Below are 16,252 nucleotides of genomic sequence, written 5' to 3' on the forward strand. Positions count from 1 at the left end.
GTTTCACCACAGTCTCCACAGAGAGAGACAGAGCTGCTACTGCTGCTGCTGCTGCTGCTGCTGCTGCTGCTGCTGCTGCTGCTGCTGCTGCTGCTGCTGCACAGCATGACTGAACAGCTCAGTGGTGGAGACTGACTCTGTGTGTGTGTGTGTGTGTGAGCAGCTGAAGGTGAAGTCAGTCGTTTTCTTATCGTCAATAAATCTCCTCCGTCTCTCTCTCTCTCCTCCTGTTTCACGCTGCTTCCTGCTGAACATTTAAACTTTAAAAAATCGTCAAGTTTATTTTGTTTATGTACCTATTTTTCGTCAAACAGCTGCTTGTGTCGTGGTTATAATGTTGAGAATGATAAAAAAAAAGACCAGGGATCTTATGGCTAAAAGCATAATAATTCATGGCCAGACTTGATTAAAGAGATAGTTCATGATTTTTCATATGTTGCAATGGTAACTCATTAGGAAGAGTGATGGAAAGAGGGAAAATAATTCATTGTTTTGGTAACACTTTATTTTAAGGGGTCCTTGTTCCTGTGTATCTACCTAATTAATTACAGTGTAATTACCTATGTAACCGTATGTAATAACATGTACTTACATTGTAAATACATAGTGTATTTTAGTGTACTTACAGGTCCTTGTTACACTTGTAATAAGAAATGCTTGTGCAAAGAGATAGGCCACTTTGGCATTTCTTATTACAAGTGTAACAAGGACCTGTAAGTACACCAAAATACACTATGTAATTGCAATGTAAGTACATGTTATTACATACGGTTACATAGGTAATTACACTGTAATTAATTAGGTAGATACACAGGAACCAGGACCCCTTAAAATAAAGTGTTACCATTGTTTTCATATGTCCTGAGTTTAAAATGTCAAAATGATGATTGATCATCTGTTCTGTGTTTGACTGTTTTTGCCTTGCAGGTAGAGGAACAACAACAGAAACACTAACAACAGTTTATAGAGATAAAATAGTTATCTCTAGTATATAGTTTTATTTTATCTAGTAATAGTTTTATTTTATATAACTTTTTGTTTACAACCTTTTATTTACCTGTTATGAAAATGCACTTGGATAAGTTATGTTTAAAACCTCAACTGTATTTTTCATTTTTTTTGTCAGTCTGTGGCGAATGTGCTGCACAGTGAAGGCCAACGTGTCGTTCTCTTGTAGTTTCTCCCTTTTCCTTTTATCATTTCCACGGTAACGGGGCGTAACACACCAGAGGAAACATCTGGATTTGTTGGGGACTATTTTCTGTGGTGGATTAATTCACATTTGTTGCTGTTGCTTAGCATTCGTGCTGTGTGTGTGTGTGTGTGTGCGTGTGTGTGTGTGTCAGGGCCAGCTCACCTGCAGGACTCGGCTCATCCACTGGAAGCTGTCCTCCTCTGTGGAGTCGGGCCGTTGCTCGGCAACCACCACGATCCTCTCGTCATGGAGCACCGTGATGGAGAACACTGCTATCCTGCATCACACACACACACACACACACACACACACTGTGACAGCTGTTGTTGAACGACATCCCATCAGTAACATGTAAAGGAGACACACGTACCTGCCCCTGTACACAAACTTCATGGGCTCCACAGCCAGCGCCGTGGCAACGATGTCGTCGGCGTTGTGCCGCCGGCCGCCGACCACCATCAGCCCGTCCATCTTCCCCGCCACGAAGACCAGACCGGCCGGTCCCACGAAGCCCAGCAGCCCCGTCCTGGTGAAGGGACACTCGCTGACCGGGACGCCGCCGCTGGACATGATGGGGAAGACCTGCAGGGGGAGGGGGGGGGGGGGGGGGGGGGGGGGCGTCGTCAAGGGAGACGGGGACGGAGACAGAGATAAAGAGATGGACATAAAAAGACAGAGACAAAGAGATGAAGAGACGGAGACAATAGTCTACTTGCCAACAATGAGTACCCGGAAATGTTGAGTACCCCAAAGTTTTATGTTAGAAATAGATAGTATGGGTCCCCAGTATTCAGAAACTGCCGGATGCTAAGTTATATATATTGGACAATTAGCATAATGGACATAATTAGCATAAATTAGCATAATTGCCTATATGGGCAATATTTCAACAAAATTGACTTGGCTGATCTGGGCAATATTGGAGTGGTTTTAGGGGTTATTGATGATGCTGAATCCATTTCTGACATTTTCAAAATTCAAAATGGCTGTCTAAACCGGAAGTGACCAAGTGAAATCCATCAAAATCAGCCCACTGGCGGTTAAAATCTGGTCACTTCCGGTTTAGACAGCCATTTTGAATTTTGAAAATGTCAGAAATGGATTCAGCATCATCAATAACCCCTAAAACCACTCCAATATTGCCCAGATCAGCCAAGTCAATTTTGTTGAAATATTGCCATTATAGGCAAAACATGCTAATTTATGCTAATTATGTCAATTGTGCTAATTGCCCAATATATATAAGTTAGCATCCGGCAGTTTCTGAATACTGGGGACCCATACTATATATTTCTAACATAAAACTTTGGGGTACTCAACATTTCCGGGTTCACAATGGGGTCCTATGGGCTGGCAAGTAGACTACAAAGAGACGAAGACAGACATAAAAAGACGGAGACAAAGAGACAAAGAGACGGAGACAAAGAGACGAAGACAGACATAAAAAGACGGAGACAAAGAGACGGAGACAGAGAGACAGACACAGAGAAACAAAGACAGAGAGACAGAGACAAAGAGATGGAGACAGAGAGACAGAGACAGGACGGTGGAGAGAGGCGTTCACACACTCACCTCAAAGGTGTTCTTGGTCATGCCGGCCAGACCATAGTAGGAGGCTCCCGTGGCAACAGAGCAAACGCACAGCTCTCCGATCTCGTCGGTCTTACAGAGCAGCGGGACGCCCTCGGGCTTCACCACACACATCACCCCTGCAGAGGACGGAGAGACGGAGACAAACTCCATCACTCTGATTCCCAGATCGATTGGATATTGATTCATTTACAGATATTTGAGTTTTAATAACTAGTGATGTCACGATTATAAATTTTCTAGGTACGATTATTGTCAGAGAAATAATCACGGTATTACGATTATCACGATTATTATGCATTAATTAATTTCACAACACTATGAATGTGTAAAATCCAATATAGTCAAAATATAACTACATTACTCATTGATTACACAAAATATTTCAAGTATCTATTAATTAAATGACCAATTCTTAATCCCCAGGGGAATTGTTCGAAATATTCATGAATTGTTATCTATACCAAATGTTTGCGTTTATTTTAATCGTTTTTTGTTTTGTTTTGCTTTTTTTAAATAAAAAATGACAGGCTAACATTTAAATTCCTACCAATTCAATGTTACGTTAGTTAAATGGACCAGTATCTGTGCATTTACCTTTATTTTTGCGCATATCTGCCAATAAGATTCCAACATCAAATTTTTGTGAAAGTAACGGTATTTAGGAATCTTTACGATTAAATAATTGTGGCGTTTAATAGCATGATTAATTGTGAAAACAAGTAATCGTGACATCCCTATTAATAACAGTTTAAAAAAGATTTTCACAGAACTAATGCTGCAAAATGAACAAAGGTGGAACTCGAGTCTAGCTGGAGCGTTATTGAAAATATTAATGTTTACATTGAAAATTGACCCAAAAGCAGTTACATTAATGCACATTAACTCAACATGCACACCTAAACAGATCGATCTATTGATATCGGCTCTTTCAAATAAAGATCGCTATGAATCGGAAAATCTATTTTTCAAACTAACTGATCCTGAAAGTTCAACAGCAGAGACACAATCACTGCAGCTCTCAGAGCAACAGACAGAAAGTGTCTCAGTCTGCATCCTGTGTCCTGTGTCCTGTGTCTCACCTCCGGGCATCACCGAGCCGACGTCCTGCAGCGTCAGCACCGACAGCTTCTCCTCCGAGTCGACCCGGATCACGCCGTGACTCAGACCCTGCATGGACAACACGCCGCGGCCCGGGGGCGTGCTGCCCTCCTCCAGCGGCCTGCAGACGGGGACAGACGGGGACAGAGGAGACATTTTAAATTAAGTCACAGTGTCTTTGGAGAAAGTCAACATGTTCTTTGGTAGTTGTGGTGAAAACTGTAAAGTTTGAACGTTTTTAAGATAATTTCAGAGTGAGGACTTTTTTTAAATAAAAAAATCATCATCATCAATATTTTTGTAAATCATAAAATGTCCAAAGCAAAGAAGTCGTCGGAGTATTAGGGCCACATTGACAAATTCAAAAAAAAGTCATAAATGTACGACTTTATTTTCGTAAATTTACGACTTTATTCTCGTAATGTTATGACTTTTTTCTCGTAGGAAATGTACGACTTTTTTCTTGTGAATTTACAACTTTATTCTCGTAGGGTTATGACTTTTTCGTGTAGGAAATGTACGAGTTTATTCTCGTAAATTTACGAATTTATTCCTGTAATGTTATGACTTTTTTTCTCCTAGAAAATGTACAACTTTATTCTCGTAAATTGACTTTATTCTCGAAGTCTGTGTTTTGTTTTGTTTTTTCTCAATGTGGCCCTAATACTCTGTCATAAAGAAGAACTGTGGATCTATTTTATAATTTTGAAAAGCAAAATTATCAGTTTTTAAACATTTTTAAAGACAAAATTAAGACATTTAATTACTTTTTTGGGGGGGAATTAAGGACATTTGTTAAGTGAATAGATTTTTGGGGGAAATGAGAACAATAAAAGTGAGGTCATTTTTAATAAATTTGGGATTTTTTTTTTTACAAGAAACATAGTTTTTTTTGTGTAAATTTCTAGTTTTTAATTTTTCAGGAATTAAAGACGGAGAGGAAACTTGTAAAATTGACCAAAACATGTTGTTCTTTTTTCATCCTACAGTCTCGCTGTTCAGTTTCAGGGAATTACAACATTTTAGAAAAGTCCCGATCTTCTTCTGGGAAAGTTTTGACGTCTATCTCCAGACTGTGTGTGTGTGTGTGCGTGTGTGTAAATAAAGTGAGTTCATTACCGTCACACCCACTTAGATGAAGTGTTTTTTATTAGCATGTGTGTGGTACAAACACACGTCATTAAATCTATAAAAACACACACACACACACACAGTGTAATTAGGACCCTGAGGCGACATGTGACTGACAGCTGCTCTGGTTAACGATGAGTTCACAGTCACAGGACCAAAACCACCAGACTGTCAACAAACTGTAGCGACACGTCACAGAGGGAAGGAACGGGAAAACTCACATTTATATTGTACAATCTGATGTTTTATCATAATTTATCGTGTGTGTGTGTGTGTGTGTGTGTGTGTGTGTGTGTGTGTGTGTGTGTGTGTACCTCCGGATGGCCACCGTCAGCGCCTCGGGGGAGCTGGCGCAGGGACAGATGACCTCAGGCTTCAACCCTTTGGACTGGAAGACGTTGAGGAAGGCGTCACAGGAGGAGATGGACCCTGAGACAGAGAGAGTCGTTAAACTCGTTAAAGGGATAGTTCAACATTTTGGCAAACTGGCCCATTGCTATAATCCCTATAGTCATAGCAGTAGGTTCGTTACCTTTAATTGTCGGTGCAAGCTGTTTTTAGAACGGCGGAGCAGAGCCGCGAGCTGCTCAGAGCTACGCTACGGAGGCTCATGGGATTTCTTGGTTTCCCTCATCAAACTCATCAAATACACAATCCAACAACTCCACAACGCTCTGGTGGACAAGTTGTGAGCTGCACATTCACCACGCTATGAAATAATAACACAACGTTACCAGACAGAGTTGTTTTAGAGGGAAATTCATGCAAAACCGCTGATGTGCGTTGCCTTCAGGGACAGTTTTTTATCAAGCAGTCTCTGTATTTCCCTCTAAAACAACTCTGTCTGGTAACGTTGTGTTATTAGTTGTTGGATTGTGTATTTGATGAGTTTGATGAGGGAAACCAAGAAATCCCATGAGCCTCCGTAATGTAGCTCCGAGCAGCTCACGGCTCTGCTCGGCCGTTCTAAAAATAACTTGCACCAACAATTAAAGGTACTAAACCTACTGCTATGACTATAGGGATTATGACAATGGGCCAATTTGCTCGGAGCTGGTGTGACACAATGAGTTCTATTCAATTCTTCAATTCTCCAAGCAATGGTCTCTTGTTGTTGTGTGTTTATTGTGTTTATAATATTCACGGTTCCCAGATGTTGAACCCTTCAGTTTGTAATGACTTTGTGACTTACAGGGATTCGAACCGTCGGCCACCACCAGCATGCGCAGGGAGCTCAGGTTGACGTCCCTCTGGTCCCGATGAGCCACCAGAGCCCAGTGCATGTCCCGCGACTTCACACACACCACTTTGGCTGCGCACACACACACACACACACACACACACACACACATAAAAACACACACAGATCAGGTCGCTGTAAATCTCGACATTAAAGGGACATTGTGTAGGAATTCCTCCCATCTAGCGTTGTGGTTGTATATCGCAAGCAACTCAATCGTATTTTTCATGTTGCATTCACGTGAAATTGGGCAGACGGCAGACGGACGACAGCCGCTGCAGGTAACGGCATAAACAAGCCTCTATGTGAACAAGTGGTCCGTCAGCACGAGGCAAAACAATACACGTGACTATATGTTGTCACAAGCACAATGACATCTGGTTTGTTAGCGACGGCCGTCTGCCCGACTGCAGGTGAATGCAGCATCAGTGTAACGTTCCATTCCTCCTCACTGCGTTACCGCGGTGACACCACCTCCACCTGAGCCGACAGCTCCGGTGTCTCCGCTGAGTTTCCGTGGTTTCCTACCGTCACGCTGCCACTGAACGTAAAAACATGGAGACACCACATGGCAGCAGCACCGAGCTTACCCGCTCCATGGAGATATGAATGATATGAACGGCTCATTCAGAGCTGAAAGGAACACTTCAGTTTGTTGATGGGAGGGATTACTGATTAATGAAAAACAGACTTTTGAACCAAATAATCGATTTTCAGGAATAGATGACAGGAGAAGTTACACAATGTCCCTTTAAAGGACAGAAGAAGTTTAATTAATCAATAATTAATTCATTGATTCTCAGTGATAGTGATTTTTACCTTTGTACTGACAGACTTTCTGGATCCAGGACAGAGGGTTGACCTTCATGAGGGCGTAGGGGATACTGATGACATGCATCATGTTCATCACACTCTGACACACACACACACACACACACACACACAGTTATTATGATAACAGTAAACACCATATGTGAACATGTATTTCAATGTGTATGTGTGGGTTGAGACTCACAGTCAGGACGGCGTGCCACAGTCCGACGTCCTTCTTGAAGTCTAATACATTCACTATGGTCTCAGCTGGAGGACGACACACACACACACACACACACACACACACACAGACACACACACACACACAGACAGACGTTATTCAGAGAGAGAATAAATGTAAAGAGGTGTGTGTGTTAAGAGTGTGTGTGTGTCTCTTACCTTCTGTGTATGAGCAGGACTGTGTGAGGGCCTGACAGTGTGTGAGCATCGCTATCCTCATCACCGTGACACCGAGGACGCTGCCGTCCTTACAGGTCTTATACTGGACACACAGAGACAGAGAGACACAGACAGAGACTCATTGGTTTCACTTTCACATCCTTCATTGTTCCTGAGATGTTTTGTCTTTTTCTCGTGATGAAGAAACTCCGACACTGAATGAATCATTTCCACTGATGATGTCGTTGTTCCTATGTCGCCATTCCGATCAAATTTGATAGTTTTGGAGTCCTCTACATCCTCACTGTGATTTTTTTCCCCCTGATGTAAATATATATAAATATATATTAGTGCGGTAAGGTTTTGATATTCAGCCTGCACTTCAACACATGTAGGCCTGGGTTTTGTTATTATTCCTGTTGGAGGATTTAAGCGAGGTGCCTTTTTTTGTGCCAAATTCGTACTTCACAGGAGAGAAACTGTGTTTAACGATTAAAGAAAGCCATTAAAATAGTCTTTGAATTTAAATATACTTCCTCTGTGTTTATTCTACACTAATTTGATGATTATACATGAATAAATATTTGTTATAAGCTCAAGTCGTAAGTGGACAAATACAGTTTATTCGCGATTTATCACAGAAAATTGTGCGATTAATTAGTTCATTTATTTTAATCGATTGACAGCCCTAATATATATTTATATATACATACAAATTGCAGCAGCCACTTTCGTCACACATCACAATAACATTTATATTTATTCGTACATCCAATAAAACAGAAATCTGTTCTGTTACAATAAAAAAAAAGTCACCTTCATCATTTATTAACCTAATTAGCATAAATCCACTAAATAACTTCCTGTTTCTCTTTACTGCTGGTCTGTACATACATATATACATTTCTTTTTAACCAAATGCTGCTTTTATTACTTTGAATTCATTAGTTTTCCTCTAAATTTCCCATCGTGGGATGAATAAAGAAAGTTCTTCTTCAGTTTGAGTTATAAAACTATAATAATAATATTATTATATTTCCTTAGGCTGATTCAGCTGTAGAAGAACTGACTGATGAATTTAAGTTTCCAGAAGCAGAGCGACGTCTGAGTAACAGGTCGTATTCTTTTCAAAATAAAAGCCTGGCTCCACTCTGGCAAAATGAAGAGACATTGTCTCTCAAACAAAAAGACGAGGACGACGTCCGTCTCTGAGCTGAAGGTCGATCGTTTTTCAATCATCCCTCTTCTTCTTCTTTCTTTCATCGTTTTTCCTCTCTGCCTTTTTTTTTTCAATCACCATGATTTTTTTTCGAGCCGCCGGTGCAATTAAAGCCCCGACGCCGCCCGAGGGGTCGTTAGGTAAATTCTAATCAATCAGACGGGATGAGAGAATTGACCGCCTCTAATCCAGAAGACGTGTTAAACATCGATTTCCATTCACCAGAGAGAAACCACACGACATGTGGACATGTTTTGGTGTGTGTGTGTGTGTGTGTGTGTGTGTGTGTGTGTGTGTGTGTGTGTGTGTGTGTGTGTGTGTGTGTGTGTGTGTGTGTGTGTGTGTGTGTGTGTGTGTGTCACCTCGATGTAGGCCGTGTCCTGGTTGGCGTCCTTGATAAGTGGGAACCAGTCTCGGGGCGGTTTGGACAGGTGTTTGGACTCGGCCACGAACCACAGCAGCTTGGGCCAGCCTGGACACAAGAGGACACGAGACAAACGTGTCAAAGAAGGGGATTATGGGTAATGAAGTCTCGATTAGATCAGACCGGGACTGGAACCAGGTTTTTTTTTTTTAAGTAGATTTGGTCATGTGCATTCACAACTGTGGCTTGTTTACTTGTTGCATTTTTCTTTTGGGTCATTTCCATTCACTAGGTAACAGTTCTGTATGTAATAACACCGCATTATGTAATAAACTTTGCCACATTTAGTAGGGAGGTTAAGCGACTTTTGACCTCAAGTCATGATGCAAAGGTCCCCTTTGGCATGGAAGTACCTTAGGGTCATACAAATAAATCTATCCAAAGACACAAGTGAGATCACACTTTGTATCCGAAATAAACACTTTTTTAAAATGCCTTTTTTTAATTGAGAAAATGCATGTTAAAAGCACATTCCATTTAGAATGTCCATATAAACTACAATGTTTTCAGCTCCTGGATGTTATCTACAGCTTATTTGTGACATGATTGCAATATTTCAGGATTGTTTCTCAATTTGAATGATGAACAGGGATCTAATGCCTTTCAATCTGTAGGGTGGACTGACATAGGAAGCCTAAAGTCCAGTCAAGACATTCCATTATGGCTAATTTGAAATAAGAAATAAAGATACTGTAACATCATGAGATTGATAAGATGAGCATTAACAAGCATTCACAAAAGTAAAAATCTACCAAAATAATGAAGCTTACCAGTTTCTCAGCATTACTCTGAGAGGATCTTAGCCAGCTATACTGCGCTGGTGAAATAAGTCAGTCCTAATCATATGCTTTATGTGAGAGCTGCAAACCTAAACTTCCCTATATGTATATAAAAGCTGAACATTGCTTATTAAGGGCGCTCTACACTAAAATTTGTTAGTTTACTTTAGGAGCACAATGTAAAATGTATTCAGTAGCAGGTTATATAAGCCTTAAATAATGTAGAGGGTCCAATGTGACCCATTTTTACATTTGAGAACAGTAAAAACATTTTTCCTTTGACCTTAAGTTGACGTATAATATGACCCAGAATGGGTCATACATGTAAATTCAACTTTTTTAAATCAACATACACAAGCAGTAACTAGTTATAGGTAGGCCTATATTTTGACCAACACAATATTTGGCTAATTGGTCTTTCCTGACACTACTGTGATATGAATTACATCTTATTATTTAACTACTTGTAGGCTATATTTGTTGCACTCCGTCTGATGTTCAACAAATCAGTATCAGTATAGTTTTATTAATGTTTTTACATTAATAAAACCCAATATCCTGTCACACAAGCAGCTCCATGTTGTCTCAGAAGCTGTAGATCTCATCCAGGAGCTGAAGGCATCAGGGCATCTGCCTGAGTTTATATGGACATTCTAAATGGAATGTGCTTTTAGCATGCGTTTTCTCAATTAAAAAAAGGCATTTTAAAAGCGTGTTTATTTCGGATACAAAGTGTGATCTCACTTGTGTCTTTGGATAGATTTATTTGTATGACCCTAAGGTACTTCCATGCCAAAGGGGACCTTTGCATCATGACTTGAAGTCAAAGGCCTATTTTTTGGCCTTAACCTCCCTACTAATTTTGTAATAAATTGTTACATAATGAGGTGAAACTGTATGACATCATTACATAATGCGGCGCTACAAGTCCCAACCGGTCCAAAGTTGTAAACAAATGTCATGTGTGAACCAGCTGTTCTGTCATTGGTCAGAAATCTCACCAGGAGGAGGAAGAGGAGGAGGAGGTAACCAGGGAAAAAACAAAATAAAACAAGGAATAGAGTTCTCAATGGGCCTGAAAATTAAAACACTTTGAGACGCTGGTTTATAAAAGTGTTTCTCACAGTTTTTGATAAGTTACTAAAACACTAAATTCTTCTTTATATAAATATAAAAAATTCAAATTATAACAAACATTTCTGCAGCTTCTTGTCGTGAACACTGTGTTTTCCATTTTGATTCTCCCTGGTTCGATCTGTTCATTTGTTTTTTCAGAATTAAACTCCTCATTTATTTATTTATTTATAAAATGTGTTTTGAGTTGACAGATGTGAAAAACTGTAGAAAAAAAACACTGCGGTCTCTGTTGCCATGACGTCAGCATCATCTCGATAGATATTGGTGTGTTATCGCATCATCAGTCGAGCGTCTGGATTTCAACTCCCCGCTGTCACACACAGACAGAAGCAGAAGTAAAAAAAACCCGAGTGTGTGTCTGTGTGAGTGTGTGTGTGTGTGTGTGTGTGTGTGTGTGTGTGTGTGTGTGTGTGTGTGTGTGTGTGTGTGTGTGTGTGTGTGTGTGTGTGTCTCTGTGTGTGTGTGTGGTAGAGCTGTTATGTCTGAATTAATGCTGATGTTCCTGCCGGGCAGCGAGACAGAAGAAACAATCAGCCATGTGAATGAGATGAGTTTAAAGCCTGCTGATCAATAAGAGGAGCACTCCAGCTTAATGAGCCACACACACACACACAGACACACGCACACAGACACACACACACACACACACACACACACACACACACAGAGACACACGCACACACAGTAAATCCATGCTGCTGAGTGAGGAGCGGTGAATCTGGCGGCATCACGTTGCTATTTATACGTCCATTACTGAAAAGCAAACAGTCGTTATTAATCACTAGGAGATTCTCTCTCTCTCTCTCTCTCTCTCTCTCTGTTCAGTGCTAATGTCTCTCTACCTCCATCTTTCATCCGTCTTCTCCGTCGTCTCTCTATCGATCTGCGTCACCGCTTCACCAACTCTCTCTCTCTCTCTCTCTCTCTGTTTCTCTCTATCGTCCATCACTCAGCCCTCTGTCTGCTGCCATCACACAGGAAACAAGAGACGTCGACCACCACTCTCTGACCTCTGAGCGTGTGTGTGTGTGCTTTATGAGGGTTAATATGCATTTAAAGGAACAGGTCAACATTTTGGCAAACTGGCCCATTGCCATAATCCCTATAGTCTTAGCAGTAGGTTCGTTACCTTTAATTGTCGGTGCAAGTTTTTCATCAAGCAGTCTCTGCATTTCCCTCTAAAACAACTCTGTCTGGTAACGTTGTGTTATTATCTCATAGCGTGGTGAATGTGCAGGTCACAACTTGTCCACCAGAGCGTTGTGGAGTTGTTGGATTGTGTATTTGATGAGTTTGATGAGGGAAACCAAGAAATCGTAGATAGCGTATAGCTCTGAGCAGCTCGCCGCTCTGCTCCGCCGTTCTAAAAATAGCTTGCACCGACAATTAAAGGTAACGAACCTACTGCTATGACTATAGGGATTATGGCAATGGGCCAATTTGCCAAAATGTTGAACTATCCCTTTAAATTTGATCTAATTTTATTTCATAATCATCAATGTTTGAGCTTTTAAATCCTTGAAATTTCTGTTTTCTACATCAACACATCACTGTTTTCCAGCATCAATAAAGTTTCAATAAATGAAGTTTGTGTTGTGTGTTTTCTGGGGTTACTATGGGATCCGTGTGAACTGGGACTCACCCAAAGCATGATGGGTAACCTTTCACCTCATGTTGTTGTGTTAGGAAGTCAGTAACGTTACTTCGTTAGGTAGTAGTCCGATTAATCATCGTTACTGTATATTTAGTAACATAAACGGTTAAAGATATAATTTGAGTTTGTTTGATCAATTTCATTTTTGATATTTATTCATATACACAACTACTGAGTGTTAAAAACGGTTAAAGCAGAAGTAAGCGATCCGGTGGTTTTGTCTAACTTCCTGTCAGCCGATGGAGTTAGCAGTCCCCGCCCTCGTCCCTACGTCACCACATTCACGCGCATCCCCTGGCTGCACACACAGAGAGGACCGCCCCTTTATGCCGTTCTCTCTCCGCATTGGATAAAGGTTGTAGGATACAAGGAAAGTTTTCTCCTCGGCTCAGAGCAGAGCAGAGTGACTGACAGACCCGTGTTCCAGACCAAACACATGTAAGTGATTGCTGTCGGAAGATAGAACTATTTAAGACTTATATTAACACAAACATTCTGCTTACTTCTGCTTTAAGTCAGACATATCAGCTATGAACAACAGAGTTCTGTTTGACAGATGCTCATGTCACAAATGTGTAATAAACTGTTATGAACTAGATTACAACGGAGTATTAGGGCCACATTTAGAGAAAAAAAACACAGACTTTGAGAATAAAGTCATACATTTACGAGAATAAAGTCATACATTTATGACTTTATTCTCAAAGTTTGTGATTTTTTTATTTGTCACTTTGGCCCTAATACTCCATCGTAATAGATAAATATACTATATTATTGTATATAAACACTATAAACTGCTGTTTCCTTGTTGTTGATAAAGCGAAAAAAAAATTAATTTAAAATTAAGTAAAATAAATAAATCTGGAGGAATATTAGAGACAATAACGACACATGTACTGGAGGAATTTCCTCTGAAACTGGAAACACAGTCCTGATATCTAACACCAGTGTTTGTGCAACGGTGCACAGGTGTGATGACAGGATGTGTGTGTGTGTGTTTGTTTGTGTGTGTGTGTGTGTGGACCTTTGAACTGTGGGATCTCTCCGGTGGGACTCTTGGGTAACCCTTTGTGACAGGCGTCGCTGGTCAGAGCCACCGTCACTCCACAGCTGCCCAGCAGGAAGCCGATCTGCTGACTGCCGGCGTCCTGCAGAGAGACACACACACACACACACGGATTACAGGTGGTTGATCGGGTCGAGTCGGGTCGGGATCAATCAATAGACGCCTCTGGTTCCTCTGTTGTGTTTTATTTTGAAGGTTTGATCCATGAGAAGATCTAAAAAACCATCTCAGTGTAGTTTTCCATCTTATTCTCTCAGCTTCTCTGTAGTTCTAGTAACAACAGGTCGGTGTCAGCCAATCAGAAGAGAGCACGAGGGTCTGAGTCTCTCTTCTGATTGGCTGACAGATTTTTTCTAAAGTGATCCAATAAAAATAAAGCAGATTTCAGAATAAAACACTCAGAGAAACCAAATCCTGCAACGTGTTGGTTGGATGGTGTTGTCCAGGTGGTGAGGGGGCGGGGCTTAGTTGTGACATCACAAAGTGACAGGAAGTCCTCACGGCTGGTTTAAAGGCTCAGTCTGTTTGTTTGTTTTCTGTGCAGATTGAGATCAGGAGGATGAGTAAGAAGCTTTTCTCATTTTCTACTTAACTTTTATTTAGACATCCAGTTTATCCTGTTATTCAGAGAACAAGGAAACTATTGAAAAGAAAATGAATAAAAAACAAACAAACAGAAGAAACTTTTCCATTCTCAGACCTCCACCGACCCAGAATCGGACGTCAAGCGTCCTGACGGTGACACTCGGTCCAAACTGTGAGTCAGACCCACAGCAGCAACAACACACACACACACACATTTGGTTGTGATTACACCTCAGTGACTCATTCATGTTTTCATAAAACCCCCACAAACAGAGAGATATGAAGAACAAGAAGAACAAGAAGGAGGAGGAGAAGAAGAAGGAGAAGAAAAAAGAAGAGAAAGAAGGAGAAAAAGAAGAGAAAGAAGAAGGAGAAATAAGAAGAGAAAGAAGAAAAGAGAAAGAATGAGAAGAGGAAAAGGAGAGAAAAAAGAAGAAAAGAGAAAGAAGGAGAAGAGAAAAAGAAGAGAGAAAAGGAGAAGAAAAAAGAAGAGAAAAAGAAAAAAAGAGAAAGGAGAAGAGAAAAAAGAAGAAAAGAGAAAGAAGGAGAAGAGAAAAAGAAGAGAAAAAAGAAGAGAGAAAGAAGGAGAAGAGAAAAAGAAGAGAAAAAAGAAGAGAGAAAGAAGGAGAAGAGAAAAAAGGAAAATGAGAAGAAAAACAGAAGAGAAAAAGAAGAAAAGAGAAAAAGGAGAAGAGAAAAAGAAGAGAAAAAAGAAGAAAAGAGAAAGAAGGAGAAGAGAAAAAGAAGAGAAAAAAAGAGAAGAAAAAAAAGAAGAGAAAGAAGATGATGATGAAGAAGAAAAAATAAAAGAACAGCCTCTTAGTTTGAGTTGGTCATTGATCAATAACAGCTAATATCCTCATTAATCTGCAGATTCAGACTTGAACCCCAAACCGACCACGGGCCTGTGCTGTGTTGTCATGGTAACAGGTTCTGTCCTTCCACACGAAGTCACAATAATGTTGTTGTTGTTTAACTAAACGTCTGTGTCGTGTCACCACCTTTAATTTCATCCTAATCGTTTTGACACAAGAGAGAGAAGTGTCGCTGCCGTTCTCATTTGCATCTCATTTGCATCTCATTTGCATATAATTAACAACATTAAAACCGGAGCTGAGCTGCTGGTGAAGACGTCATCGTCACTCACCTTCCTGGTCAGCGGCACCTCGATGGGCACGGGGACGACCTCGGCCAGCAGGCAGCCGTAGAAGGCCGTCATGAAGGCCGCCGGGTCGTTGTTGGGGAAGACCAGCGCCACCTGCAGGACGGGAGGAGACGGGTTAGACCGAGGCGAGGGAGACACGTGATTGGTCGAAGTTCAATCTGCAAATCGTCAAGTGCGGTGGGCAGGGCCGTTGCTAGGAATTCTGGGCCCCCTTAAAGAATACTAAAGTGGGCCCCTCCCCCTAACTTTTCCTTTTTTTTTCTTAGACTACGTTATCGTTTTTTATTTAGCCTTCTTTGTTTTGATGCTAATGCAGCATTACACTGCAAAAACTCAAGTATCTTAGCAAGAATATTTGTCTTATTTCTAGTCAAAATGTAATTTCTAGTCAAAACAAATCTCATTATACTTAAAATAAGACACATCATATTAAAAGTAGCTTTTTACTTCTTTCAAGCATATTTTCACTTGGAATAAGTAGAAAAAATCTGATAGTGGAGCAAGTTTTTCTTCCTTATTACAAGCACAAAAAACTTACTTTCACTGGCAGATTTTTCTACTTATTGTGAATTTAAGTTTAAGTTTAATTTAAGTGAAAATCTATCTAAAAACAAGTTAATTTTAAGGTAATGAGTCTTATTTTAAAGCAGAAGTGAGTGATCCGGTCGTTTTCGCTAATGCTGCGTTCCAGGCAGGCTTTTGAAATCGTAAATTACAGCTTCAAGTCACAACTTACGACTTTGTAGCGTTCCAG

General features: G+C 40.5%; 1 protein-coding gene across 3 annotated transcripts in view; it reads right to left on the reverse strand.

Annotated features, from left to right (window-relative positions):
* The window catches only part of LOC311001028 (disco-interacting protein 2 homolog C-like), a 208,534-nt gene that overhangs the window by 32,335 nt on the left and 159,947 nt on the right, over positions 1–16,252 (reverse strand). For all 3 annotated transcript variants that reach the window (XM_083991982.1, XM_083991980.1, XM_083991981.1), the window contains 12 exons: positions 15,481–15,591; positions 13,707–13,830; positions 9,051–9,160; positions 7,470–7,572; positions 7,273–7,337; positions 7,077–7,170; positions 6,210–6,329; positions 5,332–5,446; positions 3,868–4,007; positions 2,768–2,904; positions 1,566–1,777; positions 1,358–1,472 (listed from right to left, as the gene is read on the reverse strand). In XM_083991982.1, the coding sequence (XP_083848108.1) occupies positions 1,358–1,472; positions 1,566–1,777; positions 2,768–2,904; positions 3,868–4,007; positions 5,332–5,446; positions 6,210–6,329; positions 7,077–7,170; positions 7,273–7,337; positions 7,470–7,572; positions 9,051–9,160; positions 13,707–13,830; positions 15,481–15,591 (1,446 nt within the window). The remainder of the gene's footprint in view (positions 1–1,357; positions 1,473–1,565; positions 1,778–2,767; positions 2,905–3,867; positions 4,008–5,331; positions 5,447–6,209; positions 6,330–7,076; positions 7,171–7,272; positions 7,338–7,469; positions 7,573–9,050; positions 9,161–13,706; positions 13,831–15,480; positions 15,592–16,252) is intronic.

The sequence above is a fragment of the Trachurus trachurus genome, assembly GCF_905171665.1.
Source record: "Trachurus trachurus genome assembly, chromosome: 17".
Lineage (NCBI taxonomy): Eukaryota > Metazoa > Chordata > Actinopteri > Carangiformes > Carangidae > Trachurus > Trachurus trachurus.